General features: G+C 55.9%; 1 protein-coding gene across 2 annotated transcripts; it reads left to right on the top strand.

Annotated features, from left to right (window-relative positions):
- The first annotated feature begins 1,064 nt into the window (after window positions 1–1,064).
- On the top strand, window positions 1,065–9,723 carry SERPINH1 (serpin family H member 1). 2 transcript variants are annotated; one of them, XM_036929776.2, is made up of 6 exons: window positions 1,065–1,318; window positions 2,669–2,712; window positions 5,217–5,881; window positions 6,297–6,395; window positions 6,494–6,726; window positions 8,760–9,723. In XM_036929776.2, exons 3-6 carry the CDS (start codon window positions 5,242–5,244, stop codon window positions 9,060–9,062), a joined length of 1,275 nt encoding a protein of 424 aa, XP_036785671.2. In that variant the 5' UTR covers window positions 1,065–1,318; window positions 2,669–2,712; window positions 5,217–5,241; the 3' UTR covers window positions 9,063–9,723. The 2 variants fall into 2 exon arrangements, with proteins under 2 accessions (XP_036785671.2, XP_036785670.2); XM_036929775.2 differs by lacking the exon at window positions 2,669–2,712 and having other exon boundaries at window positions 1,067–1,318.
- The last annotated feature ends 7,413 nt before the right edge of the window (window positions 9,724–17,136 follow it).

Genomic DNA, 17,136 nt, shown 5'->3' with positions numbered 1-17,136 from the left:
TGAGATTGAACATTCTAAGATTCCTTAGATGAATTCAAAGATTCCATCGGGCTTCAAATAAGATACTATATTCTATGATATTCATTAAGGATTCAAGTATTTTCCTGTTCTTTAACTGTGATTCAGAGTCAGAAGCCCTTGGGATCTAAGATTTCCCACAGTCCTTGCATTCAGAGAGCAAAGACTTTGTCCTGTTCTCAGCTTGAGTCTTCGGCACCTAGAACAGATGAATAAGGCAGTCCAGAGCAGAGATCAGCGGGTATCAGTTGTGGGAGGGTCGGGGACAGGAGTTGATAGAGAGACCTGGAGTCTGTGGGAGGGGACTCAGAGAGGAGAGGAGTGGGGGAGCAGAGATGACCAAGGCGAGGCGGGGAGAGAGAGATGACGGACAGAGAAAGGAAGCAGGGAATGACGGAGCACCGCATTTCACAGCCAAAGGAACTGAGACCCAGAAAAGGAAAGTAACTTGCTTAAGGCAACACAGCATATTACTTAGTGGACAGAGTTTTCCTTCCTGTGCAACCCTCCCGGCCCAGCCAGACCACCCGGCCCAGCCAGACCACCCGACGTTCCCCCAGTGTCTCTGCCTCTAGCTGCTCCCTGATTTTCTGGAGTGAGGGTCCAGTACTGGGTCTGGTCTGACCATTCTCCCCCTCAGGGCGGTTGCTGAGGCAGAGCTCCACCAAGGTGTTAGGTATAAACTGCCTCCTAACCTCTGACTCCCTTCCCTGAGACAAAGGAGGGGGGCCCTGACTGACGAGGGGGTGTATGGGGGAGCTGGGTTAACGGGGGCGAGTGGATGCTGGACGGAGTGAGTGATCAGGGGGTAAGCTGGCCTGTGCTGAGAGCCTGGCGGGGAGGCTCCTCTCTGGGGAGCTGGATCCTGGAACACCGAGGCCCCTCCAGCGCAGTGGTCCGAAGCCCCCGCCCCCTTCCAGTACCACGAGGGGCCGGTGTCGCCTCTGAGTCGAAGGATGGCCGCGCTCGGCAGGTCGGGCGGTCTGGGCTCCCGGCCTCGCGACGGGGGCTCCCCGGGGCCCCGCCGCCCCTTAGGATGATGGGGGCAGTAGGACCCAGGGGCCCGGAGAGCGCCCGCAGAGGGAGGGGCGGGAGCCGGGGTGATTTGAGGGAGGTCTTTGGCTTTTTTTGGCGGAGCCAGGGCGCCCTCCGGAAACTTTTCCAACTTTCCAGAAGTTTCTCCGGACGGGCGGGGGGACGCCATATATAGATCTCGGGAGCAGGAAAGAGGCAGGGAGTGGAATACGTCCGCCGCCCGCGTGAGTGACTCCGGTCTCGGTGCCAGCCTAGCCAGGCCCAGGTGAGGGCGGGGGCCGTCCTGGGTGCGGAGGGCGCGGCCCCGGGGCAGCTCAAGGGAGTGAGAGGGGCGGGCGGCTCCTGGGAGGGGTTGGGGGCCAACCCAGAGCCCGCCAGCTGGAGTCCCTGTCCCTTTGGGGGCAGCTGGAGGGGCTAGATGGTGATGGAGGAGCGAGCCTGAGGGCTCGGGCAGAGGTCAGAGCTGGGATGGGGAGTCGGGGCACTCAGGGGATCTGGGTGCAGGGTCCCCCAGAGGCTGGCGCAGGGGTGGTGATGGCAGAGGAACCGGTGGGGGAGGGATGCTGAGACGCGCCCCTCTGCAGGACCAGGAGGAAGGGGATGGGGTCTGAGGGCCCCTTACTGAAGGGATTGGTGGACCAGCCTCCCTCCAGGCTTGCTGGGAGGCATCTGAGCCCTTCTGAAGATAAGGTGGTAGGAAAGGAGGTGAAACAGCCTTAGGTTTGCCTGGGCTTGGCTCTTGGTGTCCCCATGGTTTGGGAGGAGCCACCAATGGTGGGTCCACTTAGCAGCAGCGTGCACGCCTAGGTGATGGCTGCTAAAGGGGGGACTTGACCAGCACCAGTCTCCCATACCGCCCGCCAGAAAGGGGCTGAGTCAGCAGGGTGTGCATGCACCGCTGGAGGGAGTATGGGAGCTGGCTGGAGGGCTTTGGGTCATCCACTCTGATTCTGTCCAGTCTGCTGCCACCCGGTTCCTGGATAACTGCAGGGTTAAGGCTACTGCTCCAGGCGCCGGGCTTCCCTGCCCCCAGCTTAGGGACATTCCTGAGGCGGCAGGACTGGAGGAAGAATGAAACCGCGTCCAGCGTGGCCAGAGGGCCTGGCCCCTCCTCTTCCGGATTTCCGGCCTGCCCCTCTGGGCTGCATGGCCCGGATGGAGGCCCGGGAGAATGAGGGGCTTTGGTTCCTTGGAAGTCCCCGGCTGGGACCACACCCTCCCGTCCTCAGATGGTTCCATCAGCCCATCCCCCTTCCTGAGGCCTCCGGATCCCCTCATTTTGTCCCTGGTCACCAGGATTCCCAGCAGAAAAGTTTTTACCGGCTTTGTAACAATACACCACACCCAGCCCTCAGAAGGGGCTTTGGGAGGAAGAAGGCCAAGTGCTGGAAGGCCGGACTCCCACTGACCTCTGTAGGGTCTGGGACGGCTCCCTGAACTCTCGCCTCAGTCACTCCCACTGTACAGTGAGGTGAATGACCTCCAGGGTCCCTGTAGATCTGGGCCTAGTTGTGCCTTGCCTGGTGCCAGAGGCAGTGTAGTCGGGGTCCTTGGGGGCTGGGCCTTCTGGCCCTCCTCACCACCCCATCCTCCTCACTCTTCTGTTTTCTTTCAGAATGAAAAAGGCAGGCATTGACCTCCCTCTGAGGCAGTTTCAAGGTACTTTAGACCCCCTCAAGTGTTTGAGACCCTCTCTGGTGGCCCCCTGGCATCTGCTTCCCTTCCCTCTTTCTTACAAACACCCAGAATCTAGTCTTAACTCAGTCCAGCTAGCTGTGGGCCCAACCCTCAGCTCTCTGACTGTGTATTTTTCTTTGTGGGACTGTAAATCCTTTAACCTTGACCTAAGGGCTGGGATTTCTTTGTGGCAACATGGGCTTGGCTGTGGGAGGCTGGCTGGCTTGCTTGCAGTGACTTGCCTTCCACCATTACTGCTGCTGGGTTAACTGGGCAGCCCTGCTCAGCCCCCATCTCCCTGCAGAGGAAGCTAAAGCCAGGGAGGCTCCATCATACCCCCTGGAATCTGCTTCTCTGCTGGAAGCCCCCTCTGCCGGAGGCGAGTGGAGATAATTCAGTTTCCAGCCTGCCACGTCACCCAGAGCAGGAGCGCAGCTGTGTGGCTGCCTGAGATCCCAAACTAGTCTTTTGGAGCCTCTTGAAAAGCCCCTCCCAGCCCTTTGAGGTGCTGGTTGGCTGGGGGTGGGGGGTGTCAAGATGTTGTCTGCCACGTGGCAGGGCTGTGAGCTGGGCTCCCTGACTGTTTCCCAAGGGGATGCCAGTGGCCCCTGCGGGGTCTGAGCGCTGGCATCAGCAGCTGTTTGGATTAAGGTGGCCCTTAAATGGGGTGGTCATGTGCCTGTTGTCCTGGTATAATTATAGTAGTGCCTCATTTTAACCTCTTAAGTGTCCTTGTTTGTGCAGTAATTACACGGTCACTCTGCTTTGAGGCTGCAGGCCTGGTGGGAAGACGCTGGGCTGCGAGGGAGGTGGCTTGAGCCCTGAGATGTCCCCTCCCCAATCTGCTTGAGGGTGAGACTCTCTTGCCTCTGCAGTCTGTACTCTAGGGTTCAGGTCTCTCTTGGAACTTCCCAGGCAGTTGTGGATCTTGGTGGCCTGCCATCTTCCTCTACCTCTCTCCCCATGTCCCTTGGCTTCTCTTTGCCCTGCACCTTCAAAGAGAGGTGGCAGCCCAGGATGGCTGTAGCAGTAGAATCTTCCCAGAAACCCAGTGCTTCTGCAGGCAGCAAGGCAAAGACCTGAGAGTCTTCCACCAGATTCTGAATCAGTCCTCCTTGAGGAGGATGATGAGATGGGATCTGCCAGAGCAGTGAGATCCCAGCTTCCACCGGGGCTCCTTCCAAAGCATCCTTTTGCCCTGTCATTTCCTCTTCCATCTGCTGCATGACATAAAGGGGAAATGACCTGAAGGAGGGAGAATAATCCCATATGGAGACACTGTCCTTACTGAAGACCACAGAGAGGGGAGTGAGGCTTGTCCTAGGGCCTGCTGCTGCTGCGGTTTGTGGAGGTGCCTGGGTGCAACCCAGAAGCCATAGGGCAGATAGCCTGTGTAGCAATGGCCATCAGATTGGAGGGCAGGATGGAATCTGAGGGGAACTCAGCTTCCTGGGGGGCTGAACACATATCTGTCCAGTGTCTGATGAAGGGGAGGTGGTGTCACTGCTCCAATGAGCTGTGACTTAACCTCCCTCCCCCAGTATCCTTCCTGTCAGGAAACCTTACACACACACACATACACACACACACACACACACACACACACACACACACACACGCCCCAGCTTTTGTCCTGGGGATTTCCCATCTGCTCTAGGGACAGTGGGTAGAGGAACAAGCAAGTCCCTGCCAAGACAGGCCTCGGGCATGGAGACCTAGACCCTTAAAACTTTGAAAATGGAGACTGAGTCTCAGAGAGGGTGGATGCACACACTCTCTCTGTTTCTCTCAAGGTCACCCTTGGAGCAGCAGAGCATCTGGGCTCTCCCATTTAATGAGTGACCCAACCAGTGACTCATTAATGTCCCACGGCAGAATGAAAGGCACAGGGGGAGGTGCAGGCCTATAGCTTTGTCCTGCGTGAAATCCTTTGCCTGGGCACCTGGGCTTCATGCAGACGCCCATCTGCCACTTTTTTCCCACTGGAAAAGGGCCCCAGGGTAGTATGAGATCAGAGCTAACCTTTAAACAAACGGTGGACTCCAGTCTGGCTAAGTGGCTCTGGTTTCTGTTCATTCAGGAATACTGAGGCCTGTTGTGGGCTAGGCATGGGGATATGGTGGGAAACCAGGCTAGCTAGGTTTCCTGCCCTCCTAGAGGTCACAGACTAGTTTTTAGGGATGGAAATACTACATAATTAAACACATAAGTCTAAGTGTTATAAATTCAGTACAAGAAATTCACCCTATTGATTATCCTGGTGACTTGCCAAGAACACTGCTTCGAATACGGTGGTCAAAGAGGGCCTCAAGAGTGGGCACACTGAGACCCCCTCCCCACCCCAGAGTAGGCAGCCCTGAGTTAGGTTTGGGCTCTCCTGGAGCTTGGGCTGTCTCCCTTCTCCAGGGAACTCGGTGGCAGCCAGGAGGTGGGGGTTGCCTGTTGGGGAGGAATGCCAAGGGCTTCAGGGTCTCCTCTTTCTGCAGCCCTCACAGGTCCCACGTGGTGCACATGACTCACCTCCCAGCCATGCGCTCCCTCCTGCCCATCAGCACCTTCTGCCTCCTGGCCCTGGCCCTGGCCGCTGAGGTGAAGAAACCCTCAGCTGCAGCGGCTCCTGGTATGGTGGAGAAGCTGAGCTCCAAGGCGGCCACACTGGCTGAGCGCAGCGCTGGCCTGGCCTTCAGCCTGTACCAGGCCATGGCTAAGGACCAGGCGGTGGAGAACATCCTGCTGTCACCTGTGGTGGTGGCCTCATCGCTGGGGCTCGTGTCGCTGGGTGGCAAGGCAGCCACTGCTTCGCAGGCTAAGGCGGTGCTGAGTGCGGAGCAGCTGCGGGATGAGGAGGTGCACGCTGGCCTGGGGGAGCTGCTGCGCTCCTTCAGCAACAGCACGGCGCGCAATGTGACCTGGAAGCTGGGCAGCCGCCTGTATGGGCCCAGCTCAGTGAGCTTTGCCGATGATTTTGTGCGCAGCAGCAAGCAGCACTATAACTGCGAGCACTCCAAGATCAACTTCCGCGACAAGCGCAGTGCCCTGCAGTCCATCAATGAGTGGGCCTCCCAGACCACCGACGGCAAGCTGCCCGAGGTCACCAAGGATGTGGAGCACACGGACGGAGCACTGCTGGTCAATGCCATGTTCTTCAAGCGTGAGTTTTGGGGAGCCATAGATCCCTCAGCAAGTGGGGTGGGAAATTCAGCCTGTATCACCTGTTGTGCAAATGCTTGACGGGTGCCAGAGCAGAGGGTAGACATGGAAGTGGCTGAGCTGAGGGTCCTTCTGAAGGGATTTTCTGTCATGTGGGAAGAGCCAGGCCCTGGCTGTAGAGAGCCATACCTTCAGGCAGCATGTCCTGGGGCCAAGACCCAACCCCCAAGGCAGGGAGCACGTACTCTGTGGTATGGGTGCTAAGCAGCGAGATGGGCTGCTGCTGAGCCCTGAAGACTGGGACAAAGGCCTGTGGTTGGGATAAATCCAGGGCATACAGCAGGGTGCGGGGAGGCATGGTGGTGTCTTGAGTGGTGGCATCCATCTCTGACCTTGTGTTCTACTTCACGGAACAGCACACTGGGACGAGAAATTCCATCACAAGATGGTGGACAACCGAGGCTTCATGGTGACCCGTTCCTACACTGTGGGTGTCACGATGATGCACCGGACAGGTAGGTGCCTTGCAGAGCAGGGGGCCAATATGGGAACTTGGGGTCTGGCCCACCTCCGCCCCACAGCGTGCTCAGTGCCGCGTCTGCTCTTCCCTCAGGCCTCTACAACTACTATGACGATGAGAAGGAGAAGCTGCAGATTGTGGAGATGCCCCTGGCCCACAAGCTCTCCAGCCTCATCATCATCATGCCCCACCACGTGGAGCCCCTGGAGCGCCTTGAAAAGCTGCTGACCAAGGAGCAGCTGAAGACCTGGCTGGGGAAGATGCAGAAGAAGGCTGTGGCCATCTCCCTGCCCAAGGGTGTGGTGGAGGTGACCCATGACCTACAGGTGAGAGGTGGCCCAACTCGGAGCCTGCAGGGTGTGGTGGGTGGGGGTGCTTGGGGGCACCCGTTTACCAGCTCAGCACGTCTGTCATGAGCCCCTCTGGATGAGGAAACAGACTCAGAAAGGTGAAATGACTGTTCCAAAGTCACACTGCTAGTATCTCAGACAGCTGGCACCAAGGCGTTCCCTTAGTTCTGTGCTGTGCTGCTTCTGAAAGTGTGCAGCATCCCCAGGTATAGACCATTCAAGCTTGAGGATCATCCCCTGTGCAGTAATAAGACAACTGATGGCTTTCAGCTGTGGGTCACTGGGATGGCTGGAAACTTACGCTACCCACTCCATGTTAATTCCCGTGTGACCTCCCTGGGTGGTGGACAGCGGCTGAGGGAGAAGCAGGGATGCACTCAGGTCACCCTGGCTAGTGAGTGGTGGAGCTGCAGTTAGTCCTCAGGCTGAAAACGCAGGGTGGCCTTTCTGTCAGGAGGGAGAGATTTTTTACCTGCTTGGAAAGGAAAACTTTTATCTTCTTTCTGCCTTGGATGCCAGAAATGGTTTCTTAGCTGGCCTCTCACGAAGAGAATTGATTCAGGCATGCTGGTGAGACTGAGAGAAAGCTTGACAAGAAACGAGGCTTAGGCCCCAATCTGGAGGCTCGCAGAGCTTGTACAGTCTGTTCGTGGACTGCACTGAGGTTTCCACCGAGGAGCCTCACGGTCTCCCTCCTGGGCCTGTCCTGACTTCCCCAGCCCCTGCTTCTGCAGTGCTGTTACCTGGCTCCCCTTTCCCCTTCTTTTTCCTGGAACCCTGGGTGGACACACTACCCACTCTCCCCCCAGTCCATGGGGTGGATTGAGTTAGGAAATTCAAAGTGGGTGACTTGTGCAAGGTTGTGGAGATGCCTGTCTCGGGACCCCCTGGCTGTCCGGACCCCAGGTCTGGTGCCTATTTACCCGTGCCAGGGAGGTAGACTGTCCTCCAGGTAGAAGCCTGGGCCCTGGAGGCTCCTGTTGGCTCAGCCAACAGTCCTATATTGCTGCCTCTTCCTCATTGAGCAGGGAGAGCCCTGTACATGGCCCCTGCCCTGGGGAGCTCAGAGCCCTGTGGGAGAGACAGAGTGGGAGAGGGAGGCCGGAGTGCTGCGGGCCAGGAGCCGTGGCTCCAGTCCTGTGGGGTAGGGAAGGCTTCCTAGAAGATGTGGTGTCTAAAACACCGTACAGGGAGAGAGGTTGCCATTGAGACGCCATCGAGGATGCCGGTCCATGTTCAGTGAGGTCTTCAAGGGGAGAGCAAGAGAGTGGGGTGGGGCATGCTGAGGGGTGAGGCCACATCGCAAGGACAGTTCACAGATGAAAGAGCTTGTGCTTGGCCTCAGGGATTCTGCAGAGCCATGGAAAGGGTTATAGGAACATATACAAACAGATGAGAAATCGATATTAGTGTGATGAGCCCTCATTTGCCCATCACCCATCATCAGTCATGGCCAGTAAGGATTCATCTGCCCACACCTGTTCCTCCCCCGTCAGATGGTTTTGAAGCAAATCCCAGACATCATATCTGGGAAGATCTGAAGCCAAGTGATGTCATCATAACTGCCCTTTGATGAGTCTGTCTCAAACTCAGGTGTGCCAAGAATTACCAGGAGGGTTTGCTGGAAAAAGTTCCCAGGTCCACCCCCAGGGACTCTGCTTCAGCGGCCTTGGGCAAGGGTCAGGGAGCACATTTCCTGTAGCCTCCTGGCTGGTCCCCATGCTGGCAGCCTGTGACCCATACTTTGAGAAGCACTGGCCAGGATTGCTTGGCAGGGCCAGGGATAAAGTCTGCCTTCTTCCCGAGTCTCAGTTTCCTCATCTGTGAAGTGGTGATTAGAAGCTCTTGCAGTGCTGTCGTGAGAATTAGGAAAGTGGTGTAAGTGCCCATTGTCACACAGACAATGGCCAGGGGGCGGTAGTCTCTGAGGAACAAACAGGGTAGGAGGGGATGAGGGCCCAGGAGCCTTGCGCTCCGTGGCCTCACCCAGCACCTACCTGGCCCCACAGAAACACTTGGCTGGGCTGGGCCTGACCGAGGCCATCGACAAAAACAAGGCAGACCTGTCACGCATGTCCGGCAAGAAGGACCTGTACCTGGCCAGCGTGTTCCACGCCACCGCCTTTGAGTTGGACACAGAGGGCAACCCTTTTGACCAGGACATCTATGGGCGCGAGGAGCTGCGCAGCCCCAAGCTCTTCTACGCTGACCACCCCTTCATCTTCCTGGTTCGAGATACCCAGAGTGGCTCCCTGCTGTTCATTGGGCGCCTGGTCCGGCCCAAGGGTGACAAGATGCGAGACGAGTTGTAGGGCTCCAGGGTGGGCATGGGATCGCAGGAGGCAGCTGATATCTCCTGAGACACATGGGTGCTAAGGGGGTGGGGGGAGCTGAGGTACCAACCTTGGGTGTTCCATGGGGTGGGGGTGGGAGAACAGGGCAGGCTTCCTGTGTGTCTGAGCAGACCTTCCCAGCCAGAAGTCACTCTGCTTGGACACGGGACCCCACATGCGATGCTGAGCCCAGAGAACCCACGACTCGTGGGACCTGGGCAGTAGGCACCAAGTCCTGCCCTCGCAGTCCTCGGATCCAGCCTGCCTCAATCAGTGTTCATATTTATAGGTGTGAGACCGAATTGAGCTGGAGGTGCAGCCCAGCGCTGGTGGGATGGAGGCCCTTTCCCTGACACTACCACCGCCTCAGCCCCCTCCCCAGCTCTATCCCAGTCTCCTCCCGAGTTCCCTCAACTTAAAACTAGGTGCTGCAGTGGCCCCGGCCCCAGTAAGGGGCATCGGGAAGTCACTCATAGGGGGCTCCTGGGGACTCTGATCAGGCATCACAGGGATGAACATTTTTTTCTCCTTTTTTAGATTTTCGGAGATGGGGAGGGAAAGGAAAAAAAGAGCCTTTGTTGCTATTAAACCAAGAACTTATTTGTACAACCTTTTTTTCAATAAAACTTTTCCAGTGAAACTTTTTTGAAGTATGGAAGATGATCGGATCAGAGATTCCCATGTCATTCTTGCCACAGGACAAGGAGTCTTTCGTTTAGCCAGGTTTGCTACTGGTAGCTCATTCCGGCCCTGAAATGCTGGCAGATGACTGCAAATAGTAACATGCGGCAGACCCACTATGTGCTGCCTGGGGAAATTGTTTGGGCTCTGGGTACCCTGAGAGTTGTGGCTGCAGGGCCAGAATGACAGCATTGGACCTGGAGCTCAGGGCATTCGGGTCCTGCCCAGCCGGCTTTCACTTCCAGCTGACCTCATCCACACCCAGGGATGGAGGGCCCAAGATCAGGCTGCCTGACTAGGCAGGGCTTTTGGAAGGAAGGAGCTGTGGCATCCTTGCTCTGGGTTTGTAGTAGAAAAGGAGGAGGAACCTGACAGTCCTCCTCATGTTGGTTCCCTCTCATGGTCCCTGGGGCTCCTGACACCACAGCTCAGGGACGGAGAGAGTGAGTGGGACACAGGACAGAAGACCTATGGCTGGGTAGGCAGAGGATCAGAGGAAATGATTTGAGCCGCATCTCTGCTGCTTGGTGGCTGTGTGACCTTGGTAAGGCCACTCCCTCTCTGGTCACCTCTCTGGTTTTCCTCTGCTGACAACTCTGTCCTGGGAGTTGTGCAGTGGCCCAGGGAGGGAGCCCCTGCCTGGCTGGGCAACCCAGTAGGAGTCCTCCAAGATGGGAATGGGGCTGCAGAAGGGCCAACGGATTCACTCCCATGATCACCACAGCAGAATTTCAACACAACTGTTGGGTGCTCCAAGTCTCTCCTTGCTCTGGGCCCAATAAGATCTCTGCCCTCAAGGGCCTTCATCTAGATGTGGAAACTCAGGGATAGTTACAAGTATGCTCAGGACACTGTGTTCCAGTCCTCTGGATCCTTCTGTTCCTAGACAAACTATTCCCTTGCCTCAGGGCCTTTGCACTAGCTGTTCTTTCTGCCTGGCAACTGGCTCTTACAAATTTTTGCAGGGCTTCTTTTTCGTCATCCAGAACTTAGCTTGAATGTCATTTGCTCATGGCCTTCCCTGACCGCCCAATATAAGTGCTTCTCTCCCACCTGATTCTCTACTGTTTTCTCCTTTTACTGACTGCTTTGTGTTATGAAATTATCCACCTATTGACACACTGACTCTCAGCACCCCTGCCCCTCCAGAATGGGAGCTCCCTGAGAATAGGGACCATGTCTTATTCATCACTGTATGTCCTGAGCCTAGATCTGGCATCACACACAGACACTAAAAACATACTTGGTGAGTAAGTAAGTGAAAGGGCTGTGCTAGAGTAGCACCGGGGCTGTGGGAGTCCAGGGCAGGAAAACATGATTGCCTTGGGGAGAGCAAGGAAGCCTCCCAGGAGGAGGTGACATGTGGGCTGACTTAATTGGCATTTGTTGAGCAGAATAGTGATTTAATAATACCAGCTGGTCCTGTCTTTGTGTTTTGCTTCTACTATGTGTCCAGTACCATGTCAGCCATTTGATATATGTAATTTTACCCAAGCCTCCTAACAGCTTGACTAGGTAGGGATTATCCCCATTTTACAGGGGAGACAGCTGAGACTGAGAGAGGTTAAGTGACCTGCCTGAGGCCCCAGAGCTAGTGGGGCTGAGCTGTGAATTACTCCTCATTAGTTGGATAGTCCTCCATGCCACACAGAAAGGGCAGGGAGGAACCAGCCACATTCTAATAATAAAGGTGCATAACCTGTGTACAGTCTATATACATCATCCCACTTACCCCCCACAATAGCCCAGTTAGGCAGGAAGTCATCCTAATTCAGGTACAGCTCAGATGTGAGCAGAGACAAAACTAGAACCCAGTTCTCTGGACCCAAAGTTCAGCCTGCTGCAGCTCGCCCATCAGGTTGGAGTGGGCAGTGCCAGAAGCCCGCCTGGGTGTGTGGGCTGTCCAGACAACACAAATGGGGCCCTGAGGCCACGTACCTGGGCACAGGTGGGGAGGGGAGGGAGAGGTCTGTGTGGGGTGGAGCTGCTGGGTGGAGGGTGGCAGGGCAGAGGGCAGAGGTAGATGGTTCAGGACTGGGCTGGACCAGCCACGTCAGCGCCCCCAGTGGCCCATCACGGCACTGAGTGGAGCTTTCCTGCCACCTAGAGGCCATTGGAGGGACCTCCCTGTTCCCACCAAGTGCTTGTTGAAGCCTCAGAGAGATGATGCCCCTGCTGCACTGTGAGGGTCCCAGATGTGAATGCAAGTGTGGGGAAAGGGGATTAGCCCTGATGGAAGAGCCACAGTGGAGCCACCCCTAGGATTTAGGAGCAAAGCAGGCACTCCTTGGCATGCAATTGCCTCCTTCTGAGGAAGAGCTCTTGGCTTGCTGCTGGGCCTCACTGAGAATGGTCCCTGTGTGGGAGGTATTGCGACTCTGAGAGTAATTAATGACTGTCACACACAATCTCCTCTTTGTTCAGAAATACTTGGGATGTATGTGTGCTGTGGCTGCTAACTGGGATGTGTGTGAGCCGTGCATCAGGCATGAGAACACATGATTGCTTCCCCTTTTCATCCTCCATTTGCTGGAATCAGGTTTCTGTGCCCCCGACTCCTGAGAGACTCTGCCGTTGCCAAGTTCACCAGTGATCTCTTTATTTCTAGTACAATGGATACTTGAAGAATTATTCTGGAAATATGGAAAGTTTCAAACATACATGCAAGTTGAGAGAATAGTACAATGAACTTTAATGAACCCATCACAAAACTTCACCACAAAACTTTCATGATGGGATGAGCATTCATGGTCTCTGATCTGGGGGACCCCTTCCTCCTTGATCCTTTCCCCGAAGCGACATCCTTTTCTAGTTCTCCTCTGACCTCTTTGCTGCTCTGTGACAGGCTCCACACAGTCTTCCTTCCTGTCTTGTCCACTGAATGTTGGTGTTTCCTAAGCCTCTATCTTGAACCCTCCTTTCTCTTTCCTCTCTCCCTAGATACATGCACCCTCTCCCTCATGGCCTCACATACCTTCCCAGATTTCAGTGAGGTCCCCACCTCTGCCTTACCCCCGGGCCCCTGTCCCAGGCTGAGACCACTATATCCAGAATTCTCGCAGACCTCTCTCCCTGGCTGTCCCATAGGCATTTCCCATTCAGCATGTACCAAACTGAGTTCTTACTCCTGCAGAAACCCTCTGTGTCCTGTATTCCCACTCACCCACTCAACACATAGTTATTACACATCTATTGGGTATATAGGAAAAAATGCAAGGTTTTGTAATAAACAGAGAAATCACTGCTATAATTAACAAAAATGACAAAAATGAAGAGAAAATGGAACCTTAATAAATGCTGGTGGGGATGTAAGATGGTGCAGCCCTTGTCCCCCAGGAATCAGGTCTAAGACTGTGGAGAATACTAGGGAGGCCTGGGATAGAGACAGGATTAAAGGAGAGGTGCTCTGATGGGTGAGAAGATAGAGTGGCCTGGTTTGGGGAACAGGGGTGTGTAGAAAGGGCAGGGAGATGCAGGGTGGGATTATGGGATCTCTGAGGGATGGGCTCAGATGTGGTGGCTGCAGGGGTGCAGGGCAATGGCATAAACACCACACAACCTGGGCAGGCTCTGGGAGCTCCCCAGCCAAGTACGGTTCAGGGAGAGTGAGGTGGCCAGTGCCCCCCACCCCGCACCTCCCCCAGGGGCAGCCATAAATTTGTGTGTCCTCTTCTCAGGACAGGCCTAAGCCTCCTGGATTTGTACCTAGCCCAGGGGACAAGGTTAGGCTCCAGGAAAATGACTAATATTAGAGTTCCTGCCAACCCTGGCAGTGAGAGACGGGGCTCCAGTTAGATTTAATTTGATTGATTGAGATAAAGAAATGCCACATTTCTTACACCCTAAGGGCCATGATGTGATTCATATACAGAATCACAAATTGTGATATGTGTGAGGAAAAAGGAAGGGCCATAGAGATAGGGGAAAGAGGGCAGATCACTATTTAGCGGGTAGACTGGGCTGGTCTTAATGATGGATTGGAAATGGAGGGTTGGAAACTGGTGGCAAAAAAGATTTCCAGGTTTCTGACTGAGGACTAGGCCAACCAGAGCGCATTCCCCATCCTCTTCCTCTAGATGATCCAACCTCGCCGCGGCAAAGCCAAGAAGGTGCTGCTCCAGTGCGACCTGAGCCCTCTTGCTTACTCTCAGTCCGCACGGGCCGTCTCCTCGCTCCCCACAAATGTCCTAAGGTGCCGAGGCGGCGGGGGCACCGGGCAGGTGCTAAGGGACTGGATCGCGGCGCAAGCAGAGTAAGAGCGCGGCCTTCCTGCAGATCAGCCGACAGGGGCCCTGGCGAGGCCTCGGGAGCTCCGAGCGTTCCGAGGGTCGCCTTCAGGCGGCGCCTGCCCCTCGGAGGGCGCGGTCGGCACGCGCAGCTCCCGGCCGCCTTCGCACACTCGCGCCCCAGCAGGTCGTTCTCGTCCTCCCGGCCCCGCTTGGCCAGGCTGCGCCGGCGTGGCGCCGGACCCAAGCCCGGGGAAGCTGCGCGGCCCCGCGGGCGTGGCGGTGTGCAGTGCGCGCGCGGCAGCGGGCTGGGCTGTGCGCTCGGCGATTCCCGCGCTGGGCTGTGAGATTCCGAGCCGAGAGCCAGGTTCGAGGGCTATTGGGTGGAGTGGGGGCAGCCTTGGGATGCGAGCCTCTGGACGCTGGCCGACCCGGGTCTGGCTGGGCTGGGAACGGGAGCCTCCCCGTGCAGAGACCTCAGCTCCTTCCCCGCCAGCTGCGCCTCCTCTCCCTCATGTGCGCAGGCGTTCGCATCTGGTTCCCAGGGCGGCAGAGAGGGTCGCGGGTGGAGATGACGGATGCTGGGGAGGGTGCTGGAAAATGGCCCCAGCTGGGAGGAACCAGGCCATGCATGAAGTCTGCATTGGAAAAAGGCCAAAAGAGTCCAGTTTATTACCCACCTCACCCTGCCGCAACACGGGGCAGGAGGCCGTGGTCGAAGCTGCCTCACTTACTGGGCCGTCTCTCTGAGCGGTGGGGAGCTGGACGTGATGTGGCTGGGGGTCCCCGGCCCAGGCCGCCCTGCTACCCAGGGGAAGCTGCCAAATCCAACAGCCACCTCTCCACCTCTCTCAGCTTTTGACACTGGGCACACTCCTCACTGAATCACTCTGGGCACCGCAGGGCCCTGGTTCCTCCTTACAGCTGCGGGCCACCCCTTCCCAGCTTCCTTCCTGTACTTCTCTCGCTACCTTCTAAGCTTTGGCCTGGGCCCACTCTCTTTTCATCCTGACATTGTCCTTGGCTGAGCTCAACGTCCCCCGTGAGGGTCTGGCTCCCAGACCCTGCTTCCAGGCAGCTTTCACTTCAGAGGTGTGGCCCTGATAGCCAGGGGCTTTCCTAGACCTCTGCCCCCGCACGCATGCCATCTCAGAGATGGCACCGCCATCTGCCTGGCCCGGGGGAATGAGTGTGTCGGGATCAGGTGGCTTAGAGGGGGATCTGAAAGGAGGAGAGAGGTGTGCATACCCGGTACTCCTTCAGCCTGAGTGTGGCCTTTTCCTGTCTGTAGGGCCCTATTAGAACTCAAGCTCTGTGTTGAGTCAGGAAGAATCCTGTGTGTGTGTGTGTGTTTATAGAGGTGGCTTCTGGGGGCAGAAAACCTTGATGCTATTGGGAGTGGGATGAGGAGGCAGGCTTGGGGCCAGTTGCTCAGAAAACTGAACTATTTGGAAGTCCTTAGTACCTCCTCTGATGGTTTCTCTGTAGGAACCAAAATGAGCTCCTTTAAAGGAGCCTTTTGAAAAGAGACCTTTAAAGGGATTAGTGTCCATAAATGGGCCTTAGAGGTCTTAAAGGGGTAGGAGTGTTCCTTGGGAGCCAGTTTTGGTGAGGGCAACAGATGGAGCTTCCCTATACCCCTGGGGCCCTGAGGGCTCTAGGTTGCAAAGGGGAGGCTATTGTAGCCCACACAGTGGGATATTCACAGGGCCCATGTCTGACACAGGCAGAGCTCTGCGGATCTTTCCCAGCCTGCCAGCAGCACACAAGACTGACCCCCTGACTCCCCACCTTGAGGTCCTGGGATTCAGAAGACTGGTCATCCCTGCCTGGTTCCAGTTTTCTGCTCAAGACCTACCATACCCCTTGGTCAAAGTCCCCATGCAAATCTCTTCATTCAAGATCTTCCAGCGGGGCTTACCCTGACCCTGCGGGTAACACCCATGTCACGCTACTCTCCCCTGCCTGGGCTGTCTGTACTGCATGGCCACTTTTTCTGAGAAGCTTTCCTGGCTGCCTCTACCATGTATCCTCTCTTCACTGTCCTCTCTAGGCTAGGCCTTTAGTTGTCTTAAGCCCTCAACCCACACCATCTTTTACTGTAGGACTTCTTCAGCACAGTGACCCTGATGCCCAGCACTGAGCAAGGCACAAAGTAGGTGCTAAGGAAAAGCCTGCTGCATAGGCAAATGAAGAGGGGACTTCAGGCTTTGTTTTAGAAGCTCTGGCTGAGCTGTCCTGAGTACTGAATGAGGATCTGCAAGTATTAGGTCCTAACTTCATGAGTGTCCTTGGACTCTTTTTACCAGGGGTCTGATTTTCTTAAGAAGCGTGAGCCCTTGGCAGCAACCGTCACCCAGAATTACACTGGGCCAGCTGAGCCCCTGCTTCTGTTCCTTCCACGGGCCTCAGCTCTGGCCAACCCAGGGCTCTGCGGGCTGTGGCCTGGTACCCATTCCTAGGCTTTCATGGGACCTGACCTGCGAAATAACAGAAAATGTATGTACAGGTCTCTGTCCCCAGTTCCTGGCACAGAGCTCCAAAACTCTTGGGACTTCCTGGGTGATAGGAGGTGACTCTGGGTGGGCTTCTGGATGGCTTCAGGATGGGGCTGGTCACCAGGAAGACCAAGCTACAGGGGCTGGAATTTGAATTAATTATTACTAGTTAATTAATTATCATACCTGTGTGATGAAGCCTGCATAAAATCCCAAAAGTATGGTGTTTGGAGAGCTTCCAGGTCTCTGGAAGTACTGGGAAGGTGGTGCGCCTGGTGGGAGCCCCATCCTCCTTCCCACATCCCCTGCCCTCCATGTATCTTCCATCTGGATGTCCATCTGTACTGTTTTATGATGAACTTTAGTGTTTCCCTGAGTTCTGATAGCCATTCTAGCAAATTATTGAGTCCAAGTAGTGAGTTATGGGAACCCCAACTTACAGCCAGTTAGTCAGAAGTACAGTGACAGAAAAAACAGGACTTGCAGTTGGCGCCTGCAGTCGGGGGGCAGGACAGGACTGTGGGACTGAGCCCTTCCCCTGTGCTTGCTGATGCTGTCCTCAGGTAGACAGGGCGGGAGGGAGGTGAGTCAGGACACACAGCTGGTGTTGGATAGTTGCTTGATATGGGAAACGCCCACACGTGTGTT

Source organism: Manis pentadactyla, chromosome 9, assembly GCF_030020395.1.
Source record: "Manis pentadactyla isolate mManPen7 chromosome 9, mManPen7.hap1, whole genome shotgun sequence".
Classification (NCBI taxonomy): Eukaryota; Metazoa; Chordata; class Mammalia; order Pholidota; family Manidae; genus Manis; species Manis pentadactyla.
Note: the sequence above shows the minus strand (reverse complement) of the source record. Positions and strands in the feature narration are given on the sequence as shown.